At 40.8% G+C, this 27,180-nt stretch overlaps 2 protein-coding genes and 1 long non-coding RNA gene across 4 annotated transcripts; 2 read left to right on the top strand and 1 right to left on the bottom strand.

Moving 5' to 3' along the window:
• The first annotated feature begins 770 nt into the window (after nucleotides 1–770).
• Nucleotides 771–11,037, top strand: LOC103387685 (bifunctional 3'-phosphoadenosine 5'-phosphosulfate synthase 2-like). Its single transcript, XM_008322443.3, has 12 exons — nucleotides 771–1,001; nucleotides 3,272–3,386; nucleotides 3,504–3,739; nucleotides 3,883–4,021; nucleotides 4,181–4,299; nucleotides 5,623–5,736; nucleotides 7,206–7,317; nucleotides 7,677–7,882; nucleotides 8,105–8,240; nucleotides 8,816–9,084; nucleotides 9,277–9,506; nucleotides 10,268–11,037. The coding sequence occupies exons 1-12, from the start codon at nucleotides 975–977 to the stop codon at nucleotides 10,407–10,409; spliced, it is 1,845 nt and encodes a 614-aa protein (XP_008320665.1). The 5' UTR covers nucleotides 771–974; the 3' UTR covers nucleotides 10,410–11,037.
• A 2,445-nt stretch (nucleotides 11,038–13,482) lies between these two features.
• On the top strand, nucleotides 13,483–26,110 carry ptena (phosphatase and tensin homolog A). Of its 2 annotated transcripts, XM_008322444.3 has the most exons (10): nucleotides 13,492–14,382; nucleotides 18,475–18,559; nucleotides 18,650–18,694; nucleotides 18,799–18,842; nucleotides 18,960–19,198; nucleotides 19,812–19,953; nucleotides 21,586–21,654; nucleotides 22,183–22,349; nucleotides 24,553–24,834; nucleotides 24,933–26,110. In XM_008322444.3, the coding sequence occupies exons 1-10, from the start codon at nucleotides 14,304–14,306 to the stop codon at nucleotides 25,116–25,118; spliced, it is 1,338 nt and encodes a 445-aa protein (XP_008320666.1). In that variant the 5' UTR covers nucleotides 13,492–14,303; the 3' UTR covers nucleotides 25,119–26,110. The 2 variants fall into 2 exon arrangements, with proteins under 2 accessions (XP_008320667.1, XP_008320666.1); XM_008322445.3 differs by lacking the exon at nucleotides 21,586–21,654 and having other exon boundaries at nucleotides 13,483–14,382.
• On the bottom strand, nucleotides 22,494–23,679 carry LOC112487825 (uncharacterized). Its single transcript, XR_003051285.1, has 2 exons — nucleotides 23,323–23,679; nucleotides 22,494–23,212 (listed from the first exon to the last, which is right to left on the bottom strand). It is a non-coding gene; the product is annotated as an uncharacterized LOC112487825 (long non-coding RNA).
• Nucleotides 26,111–27,180: the final 1,070 nt, after the last annotated feature.

Here is a 27,180-nt window from a genome sequence, read left to right as displayed (position 1 = left end):
GTCACTAAAAAACTACGTGAGAGGGAGGTAGTAAATGAGCCGGCCATTGTTCAGTAAAATAAAAGCTTTAGAGCAGGACAGGTATTACAGGAGTGAGCGGTGACACTAGATATTGACTAGAGCTGGCTGACGTAAACCAGTAAATCACTAACCCCAGAGCCGGTCGCCTTTGTTAAATGAACAGACAACTGTTTTGTAAACGTTTTGAACAACAATTTTGTTAACCACAGAAATATCCCTGCATGTCTCACGAATGTGAATTTTCTCTACACAGAGCATATATTTGTTTTAAACGACCAAGTGTAATGTTTTTATAAGCTCTGTATAGGCTAATGTTTGTACAATGTGGGCGTTGATAACATAGTGCTGTGGATGTCCCGAAGAACCGGACACATCAAATAACATCACCACCGTTTCACACAATTTACTTTTATTTTAAAATGTTATTTAGTTCTCGTAGCTACATAGCTACATTTATTTTATTTTATTTCTATCATTTTCTGACATTTACCAACATCTGAATTCTTATTAAGTTATATCGTTAATATTTAATGCCAAGTTCGGTCGTTTATAGTGATAGTAACTATTCAGCTTTATTATGGATTAAAACAAATGAAGTAATTAATCTAGACGTTATATTATTGATTGAATTCGACGTGTGTATTCTGCTCCAAATGAAACTTAGTTCTGAGTTCATCAGCCTTGGCTCCATCAGTCCAGTCTGTCAAGCCGGAGCAGGGAAGACTTGTATTCGGCATATTATGCAAATGAACCACGGAGGAGGAGGAAACGGGAGGCCGGGCCAGAGGAATGCTACGTGTCTTGAAAGTCCCCTTTAAAGAGCCGTCGCTTACACTTCGAGTATTGTTGCCTAAAGTTTGGAGACAAGAGCCGTTGCGTGAGACAGGACCATCCGCTCCTTTCAACACTAAGGCCCGTGTCTGTTCACAAGTCTGTCGGCGGATTTTTACGAAATGTCCGGTGTGAAAAAGCTTCGTAAGGTAAGCCGATGTGGAGATAGGGGTGGCAGTGTCATTCAGGGGTGTTAAAAGCACTTGTGGAGTGTAGGTTTACTGTAAAAAATAAATACATTCTTCTGCTGCCGGACCGACGTGTGTCCACTTCGGTGGTTCTGCTCCACTGTATCACAAGGTGCCATGGGAGCCTGCACTGTGAATGGACTGTTTGTCTCAGCTCTGTCTCCACGTCTACTGATTGGACTTACTTAGTCATCGGTCAAAACATAAGTTGCCTTGTGAGATGGGCTGTTTGGGAGGGCGGAGGGAGCAGAGGGAAAGAAGAAGAAGAAGAAGAAGAGGCCAGTGTGAGACACTGGAATGTACTGTTGATTAAAAAAAAGACCCAGCGAACTTGGTTAAAGTCAAGAAAAAGAAGCGAGGAAAATCCGAAATAGGCAAAGGAAACTGAATATTTTAATTACAGGGCTATAAACGTCAGGGGCTGTCTTTACCAACACGAAAATAATAAAATACTTATTTAAAACCAACCAGCTTTAAGGTGGTTAGAGGTCTCATACATGAGTGTTTAGTTTGGATTTGAAAACAGGTCTATTTGTGAGGTAAGGTCACGGGCCCTAAAATTACAGAAATTTCTGACAGGACACTCAAATTATGTCAACTCAATTCACTGCTTTAAAGAAATATTTCATGTTTTAATTACTACTAACGTGGCTCAAAAGCATCACCTACTTCTTTCTCACGCCCTCCCGTATTTTTTTCTGCTCCTTTTACGTCTCCCAGTTATTGTCAACCAGTTATAAATAGATGTCCAATTGGCATTTGTCCACTAAGACACCAAACTGGTTAGACGTGTGTCTTCTTTGTCCCATCAGTGCAAGGATTGCCGTGATGCATTCCGAACGAATGAAGCTGACGTGAGTCCTTTGAATGCCTGTGAACGTGGGTTGGATCTGAGAAGACATTCAGTAGATGTCAGTTCCACCAAGCTTGAGAACAACTGTCAAAAACATGACGATTAAGAATGGGCTTTTTTGTTCTTATTTGTGAAATCAAAATCAACTGGCGTACCCTGCAGACAGTGCTGAAAAGATCAAGAAGTAGTAGAAGATGATTGAATTAACCAATGCTACTGACTAGTAATAATCAAATAACCAACTTTTTTTTTCCAATTCATGTTACTTGAAATTCAAAACTGTTCTATTCTGATATCTGGTTGTTGCTGTACAATAGTAAGCCAATTACACATGGATTTATTCTTGTGTTTAAAACAGTTGTTTTATGGTAATGTATTGTTTCATTTATGCTGTTCAACTTATAAATATTTGACGGATTTTGTCATCCCATTTTTTCCAATCATCAGTGTGACTCAATGTGTCATGGTTTCCTGAGAATTGAGGTCTAACACAATGCGTAGGGCTGTAAGAATGTTTTTAATGCTGCAGCTGAAAGCTCTTGTCTTAGACACAGGTGTATCCAAGAAAAAGACAATGTAACAAAGTTAACAGCAAGCGGGAACTATGGTTATACTATGATTATAATAACACATGAAGAATACAATTTTTTCAGCAGCATATGTTGGTTCAAAAATCGTCTGGCTCTTTCTTCTGAGCACTTCAAATAAACGTCATTCTGTTAAGCAAATGTTGAGTTAACCCAACTATTTACTTTTATGTTCATATTAAAAGAACGTTTCTGCACACCTGCCCTATGTAAATAATAGGTGGATGCATAAAATATAGATCTAGCTGTTCTTCAAATAATAATGTTTGAATTAAAACACGATGTGGTAACTTTTCCCCAGACACACCTTCCAGTGTGACTTGTCAAGAAACTTAACAGTCGCTGCATTGAAATTGAAACGGGAGAAGCTGCCCGATGTATACAGGGAAGGAGTGAGAGTGTGTGCAGGGGGTGAACCTGTGGGCACCAGCACTGCCACATCATCGCTGGGCTGCAGTTCTTACACTGGACACATTGTTTAGTCACTCCTTTCCCTCCCTTCATCCTTTCGATGTCCCCCTTCCCTCCCCGTTTTTTCTCCCCCGGACGTCAATATAGCCCCATTCATTCTAGGCTATACCCACAGAGTCCCTCTCTAGTTGAACACGTAAAAAAATGGTACTGCTGCTTTGGCCAGAAAGGATGTGGATCTGAGGAGACGTTCAGTAGATAGTTTCCTTCAAATATTTGCACTCACACATCACCACAACTGTAACTGTTCAGTTAGCACCGAATGACGGTATTATTGATTACTGTGAACCATCTACAACATGAATGCTTTTATGTTACAGGATCTCGTGAGATCAACCAATGTGGTGTACCAGGCCCACCATGTCAGCCGGAACAAGAGAGGGAAGGTCGTGGGCACAAGGGGGGGCTTCAGAGGCTGCACTATCTGGCTGACTGGTAAAAAAAAAAATTCCTAATTACTAATTTTTCTACAACCCTTGTTTACAGTTGAATGCGTCCTGCCTAACACGTTACACCACAGTTCTGAAAGTCTGGATGTCTGTTTTCCCAAAGGTTTGTCTGGTGCTGGGAAGACCACCATTAGTTTTGCTCTGGAAGAATATCTCGTGTCCAACGGAATTCCGTGCTATTCGCTGGATGGGGACAACATTCGCCACGGCCTGAACAAGAATCTGGGCTTCACTGACGCCGACCGCGAAGAAAACATCCGTCGCGTTGCTGAGGTGGCCAGACTGTTCGCAGACGCTGGGCTTGTCTGCATCACCAGCTTTATTTCTCCATTTACCAAGGTCAGAATACAGTGTCAGTGCAAGTTGTTCACTTCATAACATAATTGCTAAGAAATTATTTAAAAAAGACAAACACTCTAATTGGTTGAGGATGTCTGTAACAGATCCTTGTCTGTTTAAATTCAAAACTTTATTTTTCACAGGATCGTGATGAAGCCAGAAGAATCCACGTCAACGCAGGGCTTCCCTTCTTTGAGGTTTTTATCCACGCGCCGCTTGACGTGTGCGAGGCCAGGGATGTGAAAGGACTCTACAAGAAGGCTCGCGCTGGAGAAATTAAAGGTCCTACACTTCAACTGTTGTGAATTACAGAAATCATAGACGACATTTATGCCGAACAAATACGTCTCTTCATGCTGCAGTTTTGTTGTAATGACATGTGAAGTAAAACCTAATATCAATGTTTTTGAACTTTTATATTTTTTTTAAATGTCTTTTCAGGTTTCACCGGAATTGATTCAAACTACGAGCGTCCCGAGGCACCAGAGCTGGTACTGAAAACCGGAGAGCTCTCAGTGAATGAATGCCTCAACCAGGTGTTGGAGCTGCTCACAGAGCAGGTGGGTGTGACAGGTATCTTCTTGGTGGGTTTTGATGATAGAGACATTAAGACACAGCTTCAACGGTGACGGCTGTTTGTTCATTTGTTCACAAACAATTCATGTTTCCAGACAAGATAATACTGTGAGTCTGTGTGCACATCAAACAGCCATTGTCAAGATAAGAATATTGGACTGTGTAAAAAGTGAAGGATGGGCTGTCTTTGCTGACGTCCCTCAAGTCAAACAGTGGCTGGGATCAAACATTAATGATCCGTAAACTACACTGAGTCGGAGAGGAACTTTTTTTTAATTTTATTATGCGCTGAAAATCAAAGCATCTCTCTTAAGGAATGTTAATTATGTATTCATCATGAACAAATATTTAAATAACAAATATGTGCTTTATTGCATTTTTAGTATTGCACTGGGTTACAGGCGGGATGGGATGTGGGTTAATACCAGCGTAAAACTGGCATCATGTTAACCACTGATGCTCTTTGAACCTGCTGAAGTTTTAGGACGCCAGACTGGAAAATTACTGACAGGCACAAAAAAGTAGTAGTAGTATTACTATGTCACCGTCCAACTACTTTTCATTAATCCAAATCAGTAGCAACTTTTCCACTTCTGAGCTCTTTGCTTGGTGATAACAGTCACTCCTTTGAACTTTAGCTTCTTTTATTGCTTCCTTGTTATCAATGATGGTACAAATCAACGACTTTGCTAGGCCATACCGTAAGGCTAGATCTGAAACACGTATAATCATTCTTCAAATTTTATTGTTCTTCTCACTATTTTTCTTTCCACCTTTCCAAATAGCAGCAAAATCAGACAAACACTTCTTGGCGTGTATTAGCCTCTGTCTTGGAAAGATTCCAAGGCGTTGCGTAATTGTCACATGTCTTCAGTTTATGACAAGCTGTTTGTAATTTCCCACAGAACGTGAACTTGTGGTTCAAGTTGAAAAGTGAAATGTTTGTGTGTCATGTAGGTCATTTCACCTACTCTAAAGACCAGAATTCAGTTAGAGCTGATATATTATAATTATAACAGTATCAAAAAGGGGCTTGGAGTTTGTTTTGTTTTTTTTACCAGAAAGTTCTGGTCTCTGTATATTCCCACAGGTTGGGTACAAATCTATCTACAACATTATAGCTAAACATTAAAACCTAATATATAAGATAATTTTCTGAGTCAAATCAATGATATTGTGCGGTTGGATGGACATGACATCATGCTGGCTTTTCTGTGTGATGGAGACTGTGATGGAGCGTTGTTTTCTTCTTCGAAAGAATCACTTTTAAATCACAACAATTCTTGCCTTTTTCTTCTCGCACACAGAATATTGTACCGAACGAAGTCATGGACGACGTGAATGACCTCTTTGTTCCGGAGAATAAGCTGGATCTTGCCGCGGCTGAAGCAAACACGCTTCCCACCATCAGCATCACCAAGGTAACCCACCACTTCAGTGTAGCGGTATGATGTTTGCAATGCCTGTCTGTCCTTCTCACCATAACCATTAAATCGTGTTTCGGTTATGGTCAATATTCGCTACGAGAACTTTCGTAGGTCAACTGGGTGTTAAATCATCAAAAGATAAACACATATTCTGTGTCTGTGGGGAATACATTTCTGTCTCTTTAACCAGGTGTTCGCAAACTGTCCCATGTCAACGCCCCCCCAGCATTAGCATTAGCTTCTGGCCAGGGACCCCCCTTTGTCACTATTCAGCAATTATTACATTTGTTAAGCATAAGAAAATCCTTACCAAACATGTTTTCAGTATATTATAGTCTATTTTTTGCGCAAGCTAGCTGGACGCTATCTTGAGGAGTGGAGCAGCTTTATAACAGGGGCAAACTGTCAGGTCTACACAGATTATGATGTTATGCTGAAGTCGCAACTGTCGACAGTTGGCAATTCAAACTTGAGAATCAGATGATTACGTAATACTAATAATACCTAATAATACCTAAAATCATAGTTTTATACTAATTGATGCTTATTGAAAATTTGCTGATAAAGATCCCTGATCATATCTAAAGTCCTAACAAGTAATTGTATATCCTAATGTGGTTGTCCTCTTTTACCCCTGCTTTTCCTGCCAATGGAAACAAATAAGGTTCCTCCCCTTGGAATGTGCATGTTCATATTAATCTCCTGATTTGTTTTCCTCTCAGACAGCGAATAGTCAACTGTTGAGATCTTACAACATTTCTTTGAGGTCTAGTCGGGAAACAAAATAATTGCGTTTCCTGCCGAAACTGCAGTTTAAGCATAAAAAATATTGCAAAGCTTAAAAAGTGTGACTCAGATTTACAGGAAAAGAATGATGAATACATAAATACTTAAATTTGTCAAACAGCTATTTGGAATTGACATAGAAAAACTTAATCCAGAAATCTCAATATGACACATTATAAAGACATATTCATGTCTCTGGCGGTGGTTAACAACAGGGTTGGCCTACCCTGGACATGGCAGTTTAACTTCAACTCCATATAACAGTTAGCTCGTATGCTAGCAGCTTTTAATGGAACCTTTGGCAATTTAAAGATAGAATAAACAAAAATATTTATCACTTGGTTCCAAACAACATTGTGGTAAATAATTAAAGGTGTGTCTTTAACAAAAGGCATATGTTAACTGTAAAAAGAAAATAGAACTAAACTATTACAATTTCTAGTTCAATATATACAGTAATGTACAAAAATACATATATATGTATATGTGTATGCAGGAGGGCAAATGTGTGTGAGTGTTTCATGACTCTCCTGGATTCTTAGTCCTGTGCATACATTGCTCTTCATCTGTGTACACAGTGCATTACCATCTCCCACTCCCAGAGTAAATTTCAAAAAAGATAGGATTGGCTGTCGTCGTCTCAGTGTTGGTAATTAGTTGTTATCCTTTGTTTACAGTTGGACTTACAGTGGGTGCAGGTCCTGTCAGAGGGCTGGGCCAGCCCGCTGAAGGGCTTCATGAGGGAGCGAGAGTTCCTCCAGGTCCTACACTTTGGAAGCCTGCTGGACGGTAAGATAACTGCCTGGTCAGGTGTGCTTCACACCTGGGACCGGTGACGCAGACGCTACTAAGTACTGCACGACTGGTTTAACCTCTCTGCATCCTGGTTACATCGTCTGTAGCAGCCTGAGATCAGATTTGCTTTTACCCTCCCATTGATCAAATACACACAGATATTAGGTGTGTTTGCAGGTACAAAATAATGATTTTAATGACTGCCAGTGTGAGAAGGCTGAGCAATGGATCTATGTCCGACTGATCGATGAAAGGAAAAACATTACATGCTGATAAAGATTCTCAGAATTCTTGTGAAAATATTGTATCAATACAGGTTGGGAAAATACAGGCTGTTTTGTTTTTCCACCCAGGTGGTGCCATCAACATGTCTATTCCCATCGTGCTGCCTGTCAACAGTGAGGTCAAACAGGAACTGGACGGCTCTGCAGCCGTAGCTCTGGAATATCAGGGCAAACGAGTGGCTATTCTCAGGAACCCAGAGTTTTATGTGAACCGCAAGGAAGAACGCTGTGCCAGACAGTGGGGAACCACGTGTCCACTGCACCCTTACATCAAGGTCAGTCGGTAAATCACCTCTGCGCACACTTGTGGTTACTGGCAACATGTCAGTGTGTTCCTTCACTGTGTCACAAATGAGCGCCATCTTATCTATCATCGGTCTGTTGATGAGATAACAGACCTGTAAAAGGAATTCCAAGAAATGTATTACCGTAATACACTTAAAATGGACTGGCAAGACTACAAAGAAATCTGTAACGTGTCATATTTTCTTGTGCAGATGGTTATGGAAGGAGGTGATTGGCTTGTGGGCGGAGACCTGGAGGTGCTGGAGCAAATCAAATGGAATGATGGGCTCGACCAGTATCGCCTTACGCCACAGGAGCTCAAGCAGAAGTTCAAAGATATGGAAGCAGGTTAGAAAATAGCGCCGCATGACAACGTATTTATATGTATACTGGTTTATTAATCAGATGTTTTTGTTTCCTATAATATGCCCGCTGTAACAGAAAGACAGAAAGGAAACCGACTGTTTAGCAATTAAACTTTTTTCTTTCAGAGGAACTTGACCAAAGGCCAGGTGAAAAACAATGGTAAATTTGAAGCTGCATGTCATTAACTAAATTCAACAGACATGTTCTGGTGTGAATGCAGTTCCTTATATCTTGGCACTTGTAAATCTGCACAAAAGAAGTCCCACCTTGCTGTTCTTGTTCCATGGTGAATTTGTTTTAACCTGAGAGCTTAAAGCTGCTTCCAGTAGGGAATTTTCAGTTAAGGTGTGTTGAGATCACATGTCCGATGTCACAGATCTAAGGTGGCGTTAACCACTCTCAGTTTAACTGTGTGACAATAGTTAAACTGAAAGGCATGATGAGCATGTTTGCTGTGAAAATACTTTTTCTTGTTTGTTCTGCTCAAACTCCACCGCTCACATTCTACACAGACTTCTTTTTAAAACACTTTCCCCTCCTCATGTTATTCTCCACAGATGCCATATTCGCATTCCAGTTGCGTAACCCGGTCCACAATGGACACGCCCTCCTGATGCAGGACACTAAGCGCCGTCTGCTCGAGAGAGGCTACAAGAACCCGGTACTCTTGCTGCACCCGCTGGGAGGCTGGACCAAAGATGATGACGTGCCTCTGGAATGGAGGATGAAGCAGCACGCCGCTGTCCTCGAGGAGGGCGTTCTGGACCCAGCTAACACTATTGTTGCTATCTTCCCCTCGCCCATGATGTACGCCGGACCCACAGAGGTGAGACACTTTCACTGTTATTTTAGTCAGTGATTCTTAAGTGTACTGTTGGTTCAGTATCCGTTCTGGGTTATTTGAACCAAATCAAACATCACTTGTGTTTGAAAACAAAAAAATTCAAAGCCAGACCTGTGTGCTGACTTTGAGTCGACGTGACTGACTATCAAACAACGTCTTCCTCTACCTCAACAGGTGCAATGGCACTGTCGAGCCAGAATGATCGCTGGGGCCAACTTCTACATCGTCGGCAGGGACCCCGCCGGCATGCCTCACCCTGAGACCAAACAGGACCTGTATGAGCCCACCCATGGAAGCAAGGTGCTCACCATGGCCCCTGGACTCACCTCTGTTGAGATCATCCCCTTCAGAGTAGCAGCCTACAACAAGACTAAGAGGGCTATGGACTTTTATGACAAAGAAAGGTGAGCGTCAATACGTTCTCGAGTTCTGGAGATAAGAATGTAAGACGTTGGTCACCTTGCACAACAGAACATTTAATATTTATGGCACTTGCTGTCACTCTACCGTCACACAGTTGATACACAGTTGTTTTTTTTTTTCTTCACATGTTGCGCAACGTCATAAAGCAGAGATTTAAATTGCACTTATATATATTTTACTTGACATTTGTCATCATTAATAACTCCATCATTTGAGTCTATCACATAGTGATAGACTCAGACACCACACAAGGTGTCTGTGTCTTTTTGTTCCAGCAATAATCTGGAATAAAAAAAACATTTTTTGACATTTATCTAGACAAACTACGGCCCAGGGACTGGATACAGCCCGTTTAGCTTTTTAATTTGGCCTGCCAAACATGTTCAAATTATGTTATTCATTAATAGTAACGTTATACTTCTGTCTTTTCTATGTAATGCTCACATTTCCCCAATAGATGGCGTAAAAAAGGCCTTTTAGCATAAAAGCTTTTAGCATTTTAGCCTTTATGCTTATGCTCTTAGTATCTGCTCCTGATCCGGCCCTCCTGTCAAATTTTAGAATAATTTGTGGCCCATGGGTCGAACCATTAGCCCCCGTGCCGGATCTAGATGAATCACGATACAAACAATCATGATTAATTCTGATTATTCAGATTGGAAATATTTATGGTGCAACAGCCCTGACTGTATTGCGTGGAGACCGTGCCAGACTTCTCATGACCATTCTTGCCCTCTCTTAGAAATGCTGAGTTCGAGTTCATCTCTGGAACCAAGATGAGGAACTTGGCCCGCAGTGGAGAGAATCCTCCTGATGGTTTCATGGCCCCCAAGGCCTGGAAGGTGCTGGTTGAATACTACAGCTCTCTTCAGAAGCAGAAGTAAACAGTCATCAGACTGTCAGTCCACTTTACTGAAATTTTATGTGGTTAGTTTTTAATAGGGTGTAAAATTTCTCACTTACAGTGGTGAAGTTAGTTGCTATATTTAAGAGGTCGGTTCTGTCTGGGCGGGGGGGGGTTTAGTTATGCAATTTTTTTTTACTCTGCTTTCAAACTGTAAATGTAATTTATAACCTCCCGGTATGTTGATATGCTTATTAACTTAAAAAACGGTATTTTGATAAATGAATGTTTCCTCAAGATGTTTTATCTGTCGACATTGAAAAATAATCCCACAAAAGGGATCATATTTACATGAAGAATCCCTGTCGGGCGATCTTTGGTTAACACTACCTACAGTGCCTGTTGGTTTCACATACATAGGTATATTTAATTATCATGCGATGAATGTCATCGCGAAACACAACAATGAATCATTTTAAAAATAAGAAGAATGTGAAAGTGCCTTTCTCTGATGTATCATCATTTCTGTGAAAAAAAATATTTAAAGAAAAATACCTGAAAATGTATTCTGGAAAGGCCTTCTGTGTTTGTATGTTGTTTTAAAATGGGCATATGCATTATTGTACTGAAGACATATCGAAAATTAAAATACATATGGTACAGTGTAATTTTTGTTGTCTTCGTGGTTTTAAGATAGGACTTTATTCATCCCACACGGGGGAAATCTGGTATATTCAGTTTTGGCTGATAATAAGCTCTGTTTACCGTAAAAGGTGAGTGACCGAAGTGGTCTTCTCTGTTCCATGATTTCTCCTGGTTTTATCTTTGTGCTACTGATTATACAACACAGTCTTTGTCTGTACAGGGTGCACAGTAAACATACTTTAGATTAAAGGTTGCAAGTGCAGCGTAACGTTCGAGAGCTGCAGTGAAAAGTACAATGCTTCCCCCTGCTGGCGTATTGGCGGTGTAACAACTAACTATCCACTCGTACCTCTTCTGTTACAGTACTTCAATCATATTTAGGGTATTTAAGTATTTATATATTATTCGGTATTTAACGTGGATTATTTACCTAATAGCATGGTCTGGACATAAAGAGAACATATAAACCCTGAATACCTAAACTACTTAAGAACGTGTTTTAGTCGATGTACACTAAGGTAGCTAAGAACTTGGTTAGAACCAATTTTGACAGAAACCTCAGGACCCAGTATCCCTCGCCTCTATGTCCATCTTGTGATGTTGCTGTAGGATCTGTAAGTGGTAAAAACGGAGTCTTGTACCTCGATTTTATTATATAGCATGTTTATCAATATAGCTAAAAGCTAATAAATAATCTGCTTTAGGCACACAACCACTGATTTGACCATGCCGACAAAAAACAAACAAACAAAACCCCCCATTATACTAGAATTGATGTGACTTTTTGCAAAACCTCTGTATAGCTCTGTACAGCTTAAACTGCGCCTCCTGGGGACAACAAAAAGTGGCACATTTTGTAGTTCCGTGTGTTGTTCTCAGACTAGTGATCACTTCCCTTTCAAAAATAAGAGTCCTCAAGACAAGCAAATACAAATGAAAGTCTACGCACTGTTTTTCAGGTGTCTTTACACACATAGATTAAGGATGACAATGAAAAGTTAATAAGTGAAGTGTGGGCGTACGATGAATATTGGTATTTTAAAAACCACGAATCCTCCAAAAAATGATTTATTTTTTAACTAAAGGGTGATACATGCCACTTCCTGTTAACGTACCCCAAAAATTATTTATTTTTCAACTTAAAAGTGATACATGCCACTTCCTGTTAACGTAATGGTGTTTTCGTGTTCTGCAGTGAGAGGGAGCCTCCTGGTGGTAAAAGAAATATACCACTTCTGCCAGGTAATTGGCATGTCGAATTATCTTTCTTTTACAAGTCCACCAATTTCTCTTGGCCATTGCTCCTCATTTTCGTGAAATTATGTTATTTCCTTCTGGGTGATGACCTCAGCATTCTCACTAGAACATTTAAAAGTTTAGAAATCCCATAGCCAATGTCATCACTGTGTTCTGCAAAATAATAAGGTTGCTTAAGTGCGTTTTTACTTCACTGAAATGACATTATTTTTGAGACACTTTGGTAATGAAACACATTTTCAGACTGTGTTCTTTAGTACTGAAATAACCGGTGTTAACATGCACTAACAAAAGAATAAATCAAAAGCTTAAATCATTTTTACACATACTGTATCTTCATTTAGGAACTGATAGTGTTATAAGGGTGGCACCACTCTACAGTGTCGTGCAATAGTGTGTGTGTGTGTGTGTGTGAGATCAACCCAAACCACAGTGAGGAAACCAATATTCACAGCCATTTTTTTTTCCTTTTCATTGGCTATTTTAATCAAAATAAAAAACAACAATTTGGTATTTAAAAAAAGTCATAAGAACGCATACTGTCATCAAATTAGCCAATGTAGCATGTAGACATAGCTGCTACTTCCTTTCCTTTGCTGCCAGTTCATCTCTTTTAATTAAATTGTCACACATTATAAAAATGATTCATTATTGTGATTAATCTACACACAGCCGATGATTATTAATCATAGTATTACAATTTTTAGATTGTTCAATTGCCTTAGTAAAGAGATATTTTGTAAGACTACTGCTACAAATATTACTAAAGTAATTGTAATAGGGTTTTATTCTACGGTGCTGTACGTCATACACATCGAAACCTGCGTGACATTGTTTAATTCAGTCACACGTTTTTATAGATGCCTCTTTGTCAATAATACTGCCATCAGCCATAGTGCAATTAACGGCGTCGCTGTCCTTCAGGCATCATTTTAACCGTGTATATTTCCCCTAGTGAGTGTAATAAATGCACGGTCCATTGGTAAACGGTGCGTATACTCTGTGAAATGACATTATAAACCCTGAGAAGTGACATGATGTTTGAAACTTCCCTAATTACATTCACACGTGATCACTTTGACAGAAGGGAGCGTCACGAGCGAGTCCCTTTATCCTTCCGCCAGATGCACGAAACCGCTCGTTTTTGCACTTTACAGACAACAGAGCTCTACCAAATATATGGGTAAATTGTTTTTTTTCTAAGTCCAATTTAATATGTCACATATATCATATTAAACCGATGAGACGTGTTCTTGTATTCTTAATTACTAGTTCGGACTAATTCGCTTGAGTGCGGAGTGATATTCGATGTAAAATCCCAGCCAGCTCTACCTTCTTTTTTCCCCTCGGTGGAGGCCATGATGGGAGCCTAAGACTTCAGCTGGAGCAACAGCGGCCAAAAAAAGAAGATGATTCCTTGGGACCGAGCTGTCAAACCGACCTCCTTGGCTTCTTGAGCATTGTATACTCTCTATACATTTAAGGTGGAGACTGTCACTCTATTTTCCAATGTGTTCTCGGCGGTTGGTCGATGACGATGTTGAATCGTTAGGAGGTTTTGGCGTAAAAAAGGAGGTAGCGTTAGCCATTGTTGCTAGCTGCTAGGCTAGCGAGCTAACCTGGTCTGGAGACCAGTGTCAGGACCCGGTGTGTCTTCACTCCCTTTCGCTGCTGCCGCTGCTGACACAGAGTCATCGGCTTGGATCGTGTTTCACGTCTACATGGTTTACCCGAGGCTTGCTGCATGTATTTAATTCGGGCGTATTTGCAAGACGAATTACGGGATTTGGAAAGTCGGGCCTGTGTGGAGGAGCAGAGCAAGGCCCGTCTTTATGATCCAGAGGAAGCCTGTCTAATCCGACCCTCGGCCAGCACTGCTTCTGCGGGCTAGCACGTCTTTGAAAGGAGGAGCTGCAAAACTTCAACGAGCAGACAGCCATTATCGAAGGCGACGAATACGACCATACAGCCATTAATAGGAAAAACGTGTTTTCATCATTTAACCCCATATAGACTCCAGTCACCTGCTACGATGGCTGCGATTATAAAAGAAATGGTCAGCCGGAACAAAAGGAGATATCAAGAGGACGGCTTCGACTTGGACTTAACATGTATCCTTTCGTTAGTCTTGTTTATTTTCACGGCTGTCCCTGGACCGGGGCTCGACACTGATTGTTTTAATGAATGGGACGATTTGGAAGCAGAGATGTGAGAATGTATTAGCTCCTGCAGCTGCTACTTAGCTCGCAGGCTAACGGCTCCTACAGTTGAGCGCAGCTCTGCTGTCACCCAGCGTGTTTGAAAGATGGTGGATCTGTCAAAGCGGCACGCACGAATGTCAGGCATAAAAGAGCTGCAGAGCATCGTCCAACCCCTGCACGATGTGCAGAAATGCAGTGCACTAAGTCCAGAGGTGTTACAACAGGTCTACCTTTCTTTATTTTAATCAAAATGAGGTGGACACCTATATGGGTTTTTAAAAGTTTTCCCCTCGTTGCAGGTCGTTGTACGGTCAAGAGTGTGGATTTAGCTAACTTCATATCACCTATACTCCTTTGTATTTAAATGATAAAAGTAGGTTGGTGGAAAAAAGCATATTGTGGTTAAATAGCGTTCGGTTGATGTCCACAAATACAGGGGAACGTACAGCTGCAATTTAAACAAAAAATGCAAGTGTCTACGATAATTTAGAAACATTACTCAGTAATCTTCATCCATCTCGATTTTGAAAGATAAAAAAATCTGAGATTAGTGTGCAACATTTAAAGCATTTGCAGGATTATCTGGTTGTCAGTCATTTCACACAATGCATTTTTAAAATGGCTATACACTTTGATCACGTCTAGTCAGTTTATATATATATATATCTTTAAAAATCATGTGTGTTCCGATTTTCAATTGGTACTTGAGTTATGGTGTTTTACATGTTAGGGATGGTAAAATTATTGATATAATACATTTCCATTTTGATTAAATACAGAAACAGAAACATAAGTTGCAATTTTAGGCACATTTCCATTTTGATTAAAAACAGAAACATAAGTTGCAATTTTAGGTCCTTTTAAAGTAAAAGTAATGGCCGTCACAGGAGAAAGAATTGAGCTCACGAGATACTGCAATGCTGATCGAACTAATGTAAGGAAAAAACAATGGCATTAGAGGTTCCAAATATTCTTTGACTGATGTATGGAGACATAAATCCCACCATGCATGAAAGCTACGAACTCTGATTATTTACATCACCAATTGCAAAATGTTCTTTTATTTCTAAGGAAGTTGGTGTTTGTACTCTTTAGCACTTAATAACATAATTAAATAATTATTATTCAACTGGTTGATTCACGGGTTCCTTAGCTAATTAAAAAACCCAAATCAAATTTATTTTTGCCACACATCATATCATCGCCTGCTGATAATTGATAATTGTACCTGTTGGGCTCCAAGTAAAGGAGATCAAGGCTGATATGGTAGACCACAGGCCTCTAATTAGAAGCTCTTGATTCGTTACAGAGTCTGTGGCCAATCGAAATGGATTGATGCTTCATTTTTTTTTCTTTTTTTTTGGTCAGGATGTTAAACCACAATTTTGGTTTCACCACTGTGTCATAATTCTGGAGTCAGTGTGGAAACAAGTAAAACAGCAAGAAGTCAGTGTTGAAACGAGCGACCTGTCAGTTGACTTGTCTGATCATTTGTTTGCTTTTTAATGCTATTGTTGTAGCATTGTAACTATGATGGAATGGGTTTCCTTGTCTTTAGGACATATTTGGAATTGTTCAGTACTTGGAATTTTGGCTAGTCAAAACGGAAGCATTCTGAAAACCTTTGCATGGGTAACTTGTGCGATATGATAAGGGAACCACTGGAGATTTGTGGCGTGTTCGGCATGGCACGCAACAGTCAAAGGATTTGCTTTGGTTTTTATCGGCGGCGTGACGTTGATAACAAGCTGGCATTCTGGTTTCTTCTCGAGACTGAATATTTAAATGTCAAAAATCAGACCTGAGATCTGTGATGCAAGTGAGACCACAGAAGCTAAAGTTTGCACATCAAACGCCTTGATCACGCCTCTGGGCTCGGTGTTGTGGTTAACGCTTGTGTCACATCTGTGATTCTCTGGTGTGCGCGTGTGAAAGAAGGTCACTCTACTCACCAGTGAGTGCCTTCCGTCTTTGACTCGAGCTCTTGCCTCGGTCAGGTGTGGATCTCTTTTACTAAAATTGCTTTTGGCACAGTCTCCTAAAACAATATGGACTCTGTTGTTATGTAATGCAGCATCACAGTTCTGGGAATTGCCCTTAAAATAGAGTTGCTAGTAATCTTGTATCAGTGTTGCTGTTTAAGTGCCTTCTCTCTCTCTCTCTCCACCCCTCCCTGCCTCCCTCTCTCTCTCTCTCTCTCTCAGCCCACCTCTTCAGTTTTCTTTTTCTTTACTACACCCACTCCAATTCTCCCTCCCATCCTATGCTTGCCCCCTTTTCACTGCTCTCCTCCTTTCCTGTCTTCCCCACCCCCTCCTCACTCAACATGTCAAGGTTCCCACTCTCCCTTTTCCTCCCTCGCTCCCATTCCCAGTTTTGGATCTGGCATATGCCTAGAGCTCAGGCAGGGTAGGCTTTATAGAAAAGGCGTGTCTAAATCAGCAGATTTTTTTTTTTTTTTTTTCCAACCCTCCTACCCCCCAACCCTTCATTTTGGAGCTTCCGTCGGGGGTCCCACATGTGCATTTCCTTCCAGCTGCAGAGATCAGGCCCCGCTGTGCTCTGCGCTGAGGTTCTCCTGGGAACTCTGGAGCTTTTTAAAAACACTTAGAAATAGTCGGACTGGGATCACATTGCCAGCAGGTCCAAGGGTTAGCGTAGGCCATTACATTACACAGAAACGCTGTGTCGCACTGTAAATTAGGTCTTTGATGTTCCAGTCGAAGGTTAAGTTATGGCACAGCGTGTATAAATAGGAGCCTTGTGGTATAAAAATAAATTCCATATAGTTACCGTTGGCCTTGTTGCATTTATGCATCAGGTCCTGTCTTTTCAGTGGCATGAAAATGGTTTTAAGGCTCTTATGGATTCCTACGGCGTAGATTTACCGGAGCTCATCATCCCACATTTGAAACTGCATTAGCTCTTATGCAAGCAAACGCTCGCCGTGCTCCCGCCCTCACTCACCGGAGTTGTCAGATGCGTGTGTCAAATTGTTCTGACCAGTTAGGAAGTGATTTGACTCTGGAAAGAGCAAATAGGATCTGAACAAAAAGAAGCTGAAAAATACACTTGGGAACCTGGGTTTTTCAGCACCATGGCACAGTAAGAGGCAGAAAAGGTTTTTCTTTGTTATGGGTTCCAGTGTAAATTCAGTTTATGGTGATGGGCAGATTTGGCATTAGGTATGTTGATCTATTCAGATGAGTCAATGTGTTTCTAAATACCTGCTGATTGACCATTTGACCACAGGATGATCTAGGAGACCTGTTAATGCACAGTGAAGAAAAACTGGTAGTACGTGTCAAAGGTCATGTAAAGTAATCATCTCCACGCTGTGCTAGTACTGTAACATTACGTGTGGTGTGGGTGGAGGTAACCATATTTTTAAACATTTGTAAATGCATATTATTTTATTCACGCCTTTCCTTTTTTGGCTGCAGCCAATCTCCCGTATATTCAAATCGGTTCTGGCTGAGCTCGAAAGAGAGATAAGCTGAACAGTTGAGATCATCCCAATATAACTCTGGGTGCTAAAAATACATCCGGGTCAGGGAGCGGAGACTCTCCTTGTGTGTGTGTGTGTGTGTGCGTGTGCGCGCACATGTGGGCCTGCTCACTCGCGCTCGTCCTCTCTGCTCGCTTCTCACTGCCTAGGCCATCTGGTACTAAACACACACACACACACACCATCATCATCACACATACGTGTGTATCTGTCACACCGTCGTATTGACAGTGAGTAGTACTTCTCTGTATCTGTGAGGTACTGTGATTCCGTTCACCAACACATGAGCAGAAATATTAACGCTGGTTATTTATAGGAGCTGTGTAGGACGCTAAAGGTCACTCCTGTGATACAACAATGACCGTCAGATGTGCTACTGCAATTTAGAGCCTTTATTATAACATGCTGCCATAAACTGTTACACATGGTGCCCTCTGTTTGGAGGAAGCTTGATTTCCCTGTGCACTTCTCCTTGACCCCCGGTGCCTGAACAGATATCTACCCAAACATCATTGCTATGGGCTTTCCAGCAGAGAGACTTGAAGGCGTGTACAGAAACAATATAGATGATGTAGTACGGTGAGTTGTCCAGCCTCCGCCCTCTGACTGTAGTAAAATGGACAACGGCTAATAACCTTTGATTTATTTTATTTTTTTATTTTTTTACAGGTTTTTGGATTCAAAGCATAAAAACCATTACAAAATTTACAACCTGTAAGTGCGGCACACACCGTTCACACCAGAACTGCTCATTGTTTACCCCACTTCCCTTAACTTGAATTTAATCACTAAATGCGTTTCTGTTCTTCCTTTTTCAGCTGCGCAGAAAGACACTACGATGCTGCCAAATTTAACTGCAGAGGTAGGTTTCTTTCTTTGTCCTGTAAACTCAAAACTCTCAAATTTCCAATTTTTTTTTTTTAAAACGAACATCTTGGTGACGCACAAATCTGATCACACAATCCGCTCTACGCATCAGTTGCACAGTATCCCTTCGAAGACCACAACCCTCCTCAGCTGGAGCTCATCAAGCCGTTTTGTGAAGACCTGGACCAGTGGCTCAGTGAAGACGACAATCATGTGGCGGCCATCCACTGTAAGGCGGGGAAGGGCCGAACAGGAGTCATGATCTGCGCCTATCTCCTCCATCGCCGCAAATTCATGGAGGCCCAAGAAGCACTTGATTTCTACGGTGAAGTCAGGACAAGGGACAAGAAGGTAGGGTCCGGACGACCGGTTCGGAGCTGCAGCTCCTTGTGAAACCAGATTACCGAGGCGTAGTGTTGTATAGCAGGAACTGTTGTGTTTATAGCTGTTTTTTACCACGGTTAAAATTTCAGTAAGAAAATGCATGAATTGGTCTAGACTTCCTTGTCATTCCTCTGTCTGATGTCTGCTTTTAGCAGTGTTTATAATTCAAAAGGCAAAGGTAACATATATATTTTTTACAGCCTGCACCCTCAACCAAAAGAACGACTTGAGTTTCATAGCAATATTTTTTTACTTTCATAAGTCAGTTTTCAGGTCTAGACTCTAACATTATTATTATTATTATTATTATAAAACAGTAGTAATGATATTCACAGTAATAGGCCAATATTTAGGCAAATGGTTATTGGTACAGTTGTGTTGCCCTGTTGTTGTTACTGATTGGATAACAGCCTCATTACATAATTGTTCCGTTTGTTTGCACATTCAGAAAATTTCTAGTGATTGTCTCTTTTAGCTGCAAGTTGTGTTCTTAACGTTTCAACCCACGTAGACACCAGGTGACGTTCTCTCAGGGCCTTCATCATCATCATCGTCTTTTCTTTTTTTTTCATCGTTGCAGGGAGTAACGATCCCGAGCCAGCGCCGTTACGTCTACTACTACAGCCACCTACTGAAGCAACAGCTAGAGTACAAGCCGGTGGCGCTCCTCTTCCACAAAATGGTGTTCGAAACCCTCCCTATGTTCAGCGGGGGCACCTGCAGTGAGTCACACTCATGTACAACTTTCCCTCCACACCGCGGCGTAGGCAGGCAGGCAGGCATGCATGGATGTGCTGTGCATTGAAAAGCTTCACCCACGCTAGCTTAGCCAGGGTTTAACATTCAGCTGCGGCTGAGTTCGAACTGCACTCTTTGAACTTTAGAGACCAGCGCTGCATCTCGAAGTGATCACCTTCACACACAGTTGAATTTCAGCGTCACGTAAAAAAAAAAAAAAGAAATGCTCTCTAGACAAAGGTGCTATTCACATCAAACGGTTAGAAGCGAAAAAAGGAAAGTATTTGATGAATCATTTTTAATCAAATTCCTCTTAAGGTTTAGCTAGGTGATTGAACTCTTGATGGCTGGAAAGTGCTAGCGTTAAAAATTTAAATGTCTTGTAACATACTGTTACATTAATTATTATCAAAAAAATGTTGGCGTTTGAATTTAATTAGGTGATGTTGCAAAATGAATAACAACTGACACAGTTTCAGTTTCTATTCAAAAATATCCTTTCAAAGAGTATTAGTTTTTTAGTCATCACATTTTTAATTTTTACACAGAAAAAGAATCGCTAGTACTTGAAAAAGTGATGTAAAAAATCAATAAAAAAATGGCCAAACATTTTTTATATTGAATTATTTAATCTTAAATTTTAGGTCAGTAGATGCTTACTATTTTCCTTCTCTTAAAAATGAATTTCATTTATTTTCATGTACAGTATAGAATCAGATTTCTCGCAGAAGTCTCACACACTTGCTTAATTTACATACCGTCTGACAGGTTTAAACAGAAAACCACCAAATGACATAATTCGCGTTGCTCACAGTACAGTTTTTCACAATAGCACCATCAAAGAGTGACGGTAGCAGGGTACGTACGAGGTGTCACATCATTGCGGCATGGTGTGTTATTCAAACGTCAAGTCATCGGCATAACCGTTGACTTTTATCAACAGCATAAAAATGTCCCTAAAATTAGACATGTCAAAGACGTTGAGTTGAGTAAAAACTAAAAGTAAAAACTATTCAAAAATGACACAAAGCTGTTCAAAAATAAAAGTAAAAACTATTCAAAAATGACATCTTTTAATTATTTAATTTAATTGTACTGCATCGATGTTTGAGTCACACAATGTCTTGCCTTTCTGGTGTGTGAATTTGTCCATTTAACTGTTGGTCAGCTATATAGAGGATACACGTCTGTCGCTCTTGGTTCATTTCCCTGATTTTCTTTTTTTTTTTTTTCCTATTCTAACACTTGATTCTACTGAGCAACTCTCACTGTATTTATTCTTGCATTTCCTCCTAACACTTCCTTTTTTTAATTAAAAAAAAAAGGCCCTATTCTGAGGTTGACGTCTTATTACACAAACAGACACGCACGCACACACACACTCTGTCCCTGTTTAGCCCGTCATCAAAATTTCAAGCTTCCCCTTCCTTCCACCCTCCTTTTTATTCATCTCACACCGCAGCTCCGTTTTTAAAGACCGCACACTGTATTGATGTATGTAAGAGAAGTTATGTGGATGCAAAACATCGGTAAATATTTGTGTAGCGCTCTTTGTGTTTGCCCTGACCGTCCCGCCCGGGGCCCCGTTTGTGATGATCTCCTTCTCTCTCTCTAAGGGGACAGTACGGTTAAAAACAGGAGCGAGCCAACCACTCAGGGCTTCAAGAAAGGGAATTGGAATTGGGGTAAATGAGCCTTTTATCCGTTCTTATTATTGACATGTCACCCATTTCCTGTTGTACGGCCCCAGAGATCCACCAGGCTCAGGTAGACGTGTTGCCTAGCAGGAGTTTTAAGAAGTTTCTTACAGGCAAACGAAGTCGTGTCCGACGGCACCTACTCCCTGACGTGAAGGGACAAGGACGGACAGTCTTCCGAGTGCGGCGTGCTGCAGTGCAAACTGTTGACCGTCTGTCAGAATAGGGTTCTCTGTCTCTGGTTCTGGGTCTCTTTGGGTGTCACATTTTGCCATCTGTAACTTCCCCATCCTGTTCTTTAATGTTGATGTTTTATATGCATGGTTATTTTTGTTTGTTTTAACCTGGTGCAGTGGTTTGCTGGTTGTTTTTGTCTAACTTGAGCGATAACATTTGTTCTCCTGTCTGACTCCCGCTCCTCTGTCACTTCATTCACTCTTCCTCCTCCTCCTCTGATCGCTCTCCTAACGCACCCCCGCCCCTCTCCTTGGCATCATCGACTCTCGATTTTTGCAGACCCCCAGTTTGTGGTGTACCAGCTGAAAGTGAAGATCCACACGTCAAACCCTGCTCACACGCGCCGAGAGGACAAGCACATGTTATTTGAATTCCCTCAGCCGCTGCCCGTTTGTGGGGACATCAAAGTGGAGTTCTTCCATAAACAAAACAAGATGATGAAAAAGGTGCGTGCCCCCTTTTTTTTTTTTTTTTTGGTGCCTTTTTTGTCTGACTTTGATCGCCGAGTTCTTGATGTAGACCAGCATGTCGTTATTCTCTTCCCAACTTTAAGTTTGCTGAAAACAAAAATACAGTAGTTTCTTCTTCTATTTTTTTTTTTTTCTCCTCCAGAAGTGATTAAATCAGTGTGCCGCACGGTCACTTCAGTTGACGTCTTCCCACAGTGGTCACACTGCTGACGCACATGCTACAAATGTGCACAAGTCCTCCCGACGAATGCCCCGCTTTGACAGATATTGGAAAAAGTTCTGCGGCCAAAGCACTGTTTTCCTTAGAATTATTTCAGTCTTCGGCGGTAACAGGGTGCACGGGCAAGCGCTTCACTGTCAGACGAATTCAGGTTTATTTAAAATTTAAAAACATGACATGATCTCTGCAAGGGACTGTCACACTTTCCAAAAGACAAATCGAAAGTGATCTAACGATCCGCAACATCTTGGAAAAAACGTTCCATTCCACATGAACTCACTTTGGCGTAGAGGTATTTTATATCCTGATATCGATCTTCAATGTATTTCACAAGTTAAGATACAGATATAGATCAGTACTACTACTACTACTAAACACATACTCTTAAAATTTACATTTACTTTGGTGAAACACAGTTGCACAAAAACTTTGGGTTCACATATGAGGATAGTCCCCTGTTGCTCAAGCCTCGGTCTTACTGAGGTGTGACCGGTAGTGACAAAAGTGAAATCAAGGGCTCAACATTTCCTCAGGTTGTGGGTTGAGTTAGTTTGGTTCTCAGCTTGAGTTAGTCATGTTCTCAGTTTGCTTGAGTTAGGTTGGTTTTCCGTTAAGTAACCTTGAGTTGGTTATGTTCTCAGAGTTACTTTTTCTTCATTTTCTTGAGTTGGTTTGGTCCTCAGTTTATCTGAGTAAGTTTTGTTCTCAGTTTCCTGGAGTTAGTTGTACCTTGAGTTGGTTATGTTTTCGGAGTTACTTTTTCTTCATTTTCGTTAGTTTGGTTTTCTGTAGTCGTTTGTGTCTCTGCTAAGTTACCTTGAGTTAGTTTGTTCTCAGTTTCCTGGAGTTAGTTGGTCTTCAGATTCCTTTGTGTTGGTTGGTTTAAATTAAAACGTTGTGTCACTCTAACTTTTTACTGCTCATTTTTCAACAGTACTAATGGAAAATACAGCAATTTAAGTTCAAATTGATGCTACTTGATGTTATTTACAGTACGAAACATTCCTGGGTTTCCCTGATCTGGGACTTGCACAGTGTGTATGTCGTGTCGAGTAAACTTCTCCCTGACATCAACTGCAAAGACTATCTGCCAACAGCTTTTCCCTGATCTGGGACTTGCACACTGTGTATGTTCAACTGCAAAGACTATCTGCCAACAGCTGATTGGCTAAGACATCTATGTGGTAGACTTTGACTTGTGACATCTCAATTTCAACAGATTTAAAAATGTTTTGCATTTGCAGTTGCATTTTCTCACATGATTTATTTTTTACTTCTAAAAAAACAACCCTTTAGCCTCTAAGGAATAGTTCCTAACACTCAAGTCCCAGTACTTTTTAAGGGGAAAAAAAAGTGAGTGAGTAAGCAGCTATGCTGATACTTTAAAACTGCAAAATCCTTTCTTCCAAAACTAGAATTTAAACTTTTAAACCCACTTTCTAGGAGTCATGTCAAGTCAATGTTAGGTCACATTGTACCTGCAAAAACTTTCTCAGGGTAGGCGAGTAGATTCCATCACATTCACATACAGTAATTTCGTTGGTTTATTATCACATGGAAGTAGAAAAAAAAAACATATGTTTATACATTTTTTCATGTCAGTACTAGTTCAATTCCTGTTCAGTGTTTCCTACTTTTTTTTTTTCTGGGGACCCATATTTTAAAAATCACAAACTTTCGCGACCCAAGTCGATAGACATTATTCGTTAACTCCTAGTAAACGTGATGCAAGACGACCCCCCCCAAAAAAATCTTGTGGCCCACCAGAGGGTCGCGACCCAGTCTTTGGAGAACAATGTTCTGGCTGACAAAATACATTGTGAGAAGTGCTGTCATTCAGAACTGGCTGACGACTGGGTGCCCATGTCGTTAAAACTTTTTTTATTTATGATATTCAAAACATTTCCGATTCCAACTGTAGTTAGACTCCTCTTTCTGTGTCTCTCTTTCTCTTTCAAGGACAAAATGTTCCACTTCTGGGTGAACACCTTCTTCATCCCTGGACCAGAGGAGAGCGTGGACAAGATGGAAAACGGGGCGGTGAACAATGCAGAGAGCCAGCAGGGCGGCGTCGGACAGGGGCAGCAGCAGCCGCAGCTACAGATGCAGCCGCTGCGCAACGAGAGCAGGGACAGCTGCAGGGACAGCGACAGGGACTACCTCATCCTGACGCTCACCAAGAACGACTTGGACAAGGCCAACAAAGACAAAGCTAATCGCTACTTCTCGCCAAACTTCAAGGTAAGTGGCAGTAGAGTTTTTTTTTTACGGGCGGTATCGGCCGCCCCCCGCGTTTGAGCGATTTCGTAGACTGAACGCCGCTTCTCTTCTGATTCCAGGTGAAGTTGTATTTCACGAAGGCCGTGGAGGAGCCTTCGAACTCGGAGCCGAGCACTTCGACATCCGTCACCCCGGACGTTAGCGACAATGAGCCAGACCATTATCGATACTCTGACACCACTGACTCTGATCCGGAAAATGAACCTTTTGATGAAGAGCAGCACACGCAAATCACGAAAGTGTGAACTCTTTTTAAATACACACAAGAAAAGAAGAAATTATACACCAGAAAAAAAAAAGGAGAAAACTTGAATATAAACTCAAAAGAAGAAACTTTTGTCCCTTCCTTTTACCCCAGACGGCAATAGAATATCATCCTGTCGAATGCCAATTTTAGGGAAGAAAAAAGAAAAAGAAAAAAAAAAAAAGATAAATATCCTGACCAATTATTTTTCTTTTTTTCTTTTTTTTTTTTCTTTTTTTTTTTCTTTGGCACGGCCACGTACCATGTGTGAGGTATTGACACTGTTGCCCCATGGGAAAAGATGCTGTAGCTATAAAAAAAAATGTGTTTATATATATATATACATATATGTGTATATACATATATACATGCATATATATATAAACAAACTTTTGTGTCAAAGACAATGTAAAGAGTACACAATCAGGAGACGGGAGTTGAAGTGTGGGAGAAGTTAGAACGACGTATTAGGACTATGCTGCTCCTTCTCCTGTCTAAACCAAGGCCAGTGCTGCAGTCACTTTGTTTCACTCCCTCTCTGCTCCCCCTCACCTCCCTCCCTCCCCTCCCTCCTTCCTCCTCCCTCACTTCTTCTCTCATCTTTTACTTCCCTCCATCCTCTCCTCCTCCCTCTTTTACTGTGAATGCTTCTCGTGCTCTTTGCAGGCTGTCTCACGTGACTTTTGGCCTTTTGTGCAGTGCAAACTGCATGCGGGCAGTGGGTTGGGGGTGGGCGGGGTTATGAAGAGGCTGTGATAATGTCTAAAAGCATTGCCATTCCTGTTCCCACTGTGTATACGTTAAGTTATGCAGAACAAGGCATCCCATGTAATTGTTAATGTTTTTTTATCCTAAGATAATAAAAAAATATAATACACGAAACAGCAGGGAGACAAGTGTTTGCAATAATGTCGACACTACATTGAGAGGACAGTGGTGATTTGCATGTATTGGAATTGGCGTCCATCCCTAATAAATGTATGCAATGTTGTCTTTTCTTAAAAAACAACAGAGTCGCCGTGTCTTGTGCGCCAGGTTCCCCCCGCTGCACTGAGCCCAGGGCTTCATGGGAATTTGAAGGTCATGCTGAGTGGGAGGGTGTTTTAACTCAAAATACACCGGCTCGGTGTTTACAGGAAACCTTGCCGGGCTGTTTTAAAGGTAAATCATTAGGAAAATGTCATTTTAATGAACTTGAAACTCCATTTGAATGGAGACGATCGTTGATGTTTCCACTAACGACTCGATTTGTTTGATCTCAGGGCTGATTTATCACAGAGTAGCTTTAGATGAATCAGGGTTAATCATTATTTTATAAAAAAAATGTGTTTTTTCTGTTAAATGGTTGGGTATTATATGGGAAAAACAGTTTAAAAAAAGTTATAACCATGGAAACATTTTTAGCCGTTACTGTGCATTTTGACGGTGGTTTGTAGAATGTGTGGACGTCTTTTCAGAGTTTGGTGAATAATAATCAGTCTTCAGTTCCTCACTGTCCATCCGACAGTTGTCAGTCAGCTGGTAGAGTTGTTCACTTCCCCACGATCTAACATTTGAAGTTCCTACAGTGTGTACGAATTACATGTTTATTGGCTGTTGTACCGATGGACATGGGGGTTGAATTTTTCGATCTGCCCGTGTGCGAAAGCGCGTTACAAATTTTAACCAGATCAAGTATAAAAAAAAAAACGACTTCCCTATTTTGTTTAGAATTCCATGCCAAAACTGGACACAGAGGGAGTTCAACATTGGGTCAGATTCTGTTTTTTTGGTATATCTTTCTTCATTGAGGAACTGAATTGCTGCACGGTAAAGTTGCCAAATACAAATACACGTTTATGAAACTGCTGTCGAAAATCTCAACTTTTCCACATTATTAGGACTTTTCTTTTCTGTTATGGGTAGATTCAGACTATGGGCAAGGTCTGTTCCAAGGTCTGCCCTGTGACTAGAAAGTCATTTTTTTAAATATTTGTGTCGAATAGGGCGCAATAATTGTCTTAAAAAAAGAAAAAGAAAATGTCTCCACTTACTGGAGATTTCTTTTTTTTTTTTGTCCATCT

This window comes from Cynoglossus semilaevis, chromosome 12, assembly GCF_000523025.1.
Source record: "Cynoglossus semilaevis isolate Cse_v1.0 chromosome 12, Cse_v1.0, whole genome shotgun sequence".
In the NCBI taxonomy this organism is placed as follows: domain Eukaryota; kingdom Metazoa; phylum Chordata; class Actinopteri; order Pleuronectiformes; family Cynoglossidae; genus Cynoglossus; species Cynoglossus semilaevis.
This window is presented reverse-complemented; position numbering and strand designations above follow the sequence as displayed.

What these genes read in the sequence shown, in the direction of transcription:
- LOC103387685 (XM_008322443.3), top strand. Translation starts at nt 975, where the DNA reads ATGTCCGGTGTGAAAAAGCTTCGTAAG. An exon ending in CTGCACTATCTGGCTGACTG is followed by an intron (nt 3,387 to 3,503) that starts GTAAAAAAAAAA and finishes GTTTTCCCAAAG; the next exon opens with GTTTGTCTGGTGCTGGGAAG. An exon ending in CACTGCACCCTTACATCAAG is followed by an intron (nt 7,883 to 8,104) that starts GTCAGTCGGTAA and finishes TTTCTTGTGCAG; the next exon opens with ATGGTTATGGAAGGAGGTGA.
- ptena (XM_008322444.3), top strand. Translation starts at nt 14,304, where the DNA reads ATGGCTGCGATTATAAAAGAAATGGTCAGCCGGAACAAAAGGAGATAT. An exon ending in GAAAGGGAATTGGAATTGGG is followed by an intron (nt 21,655 to 22,182) that starts GTAAATGAGCCT and finishes CGATTTTTGCAG; the next exon opens with ACCCCCAGTTTGTGGTGTAC. An exon ending in ACTTCTCGCCAAACTTCAAG is followed by an intron (nt 24,835 to 24,932) that starts GTAAGTGGCAGT and finishes TTCTGATTCCAG; the next exon opens with GTGAAGTTGTATTTCACGAA.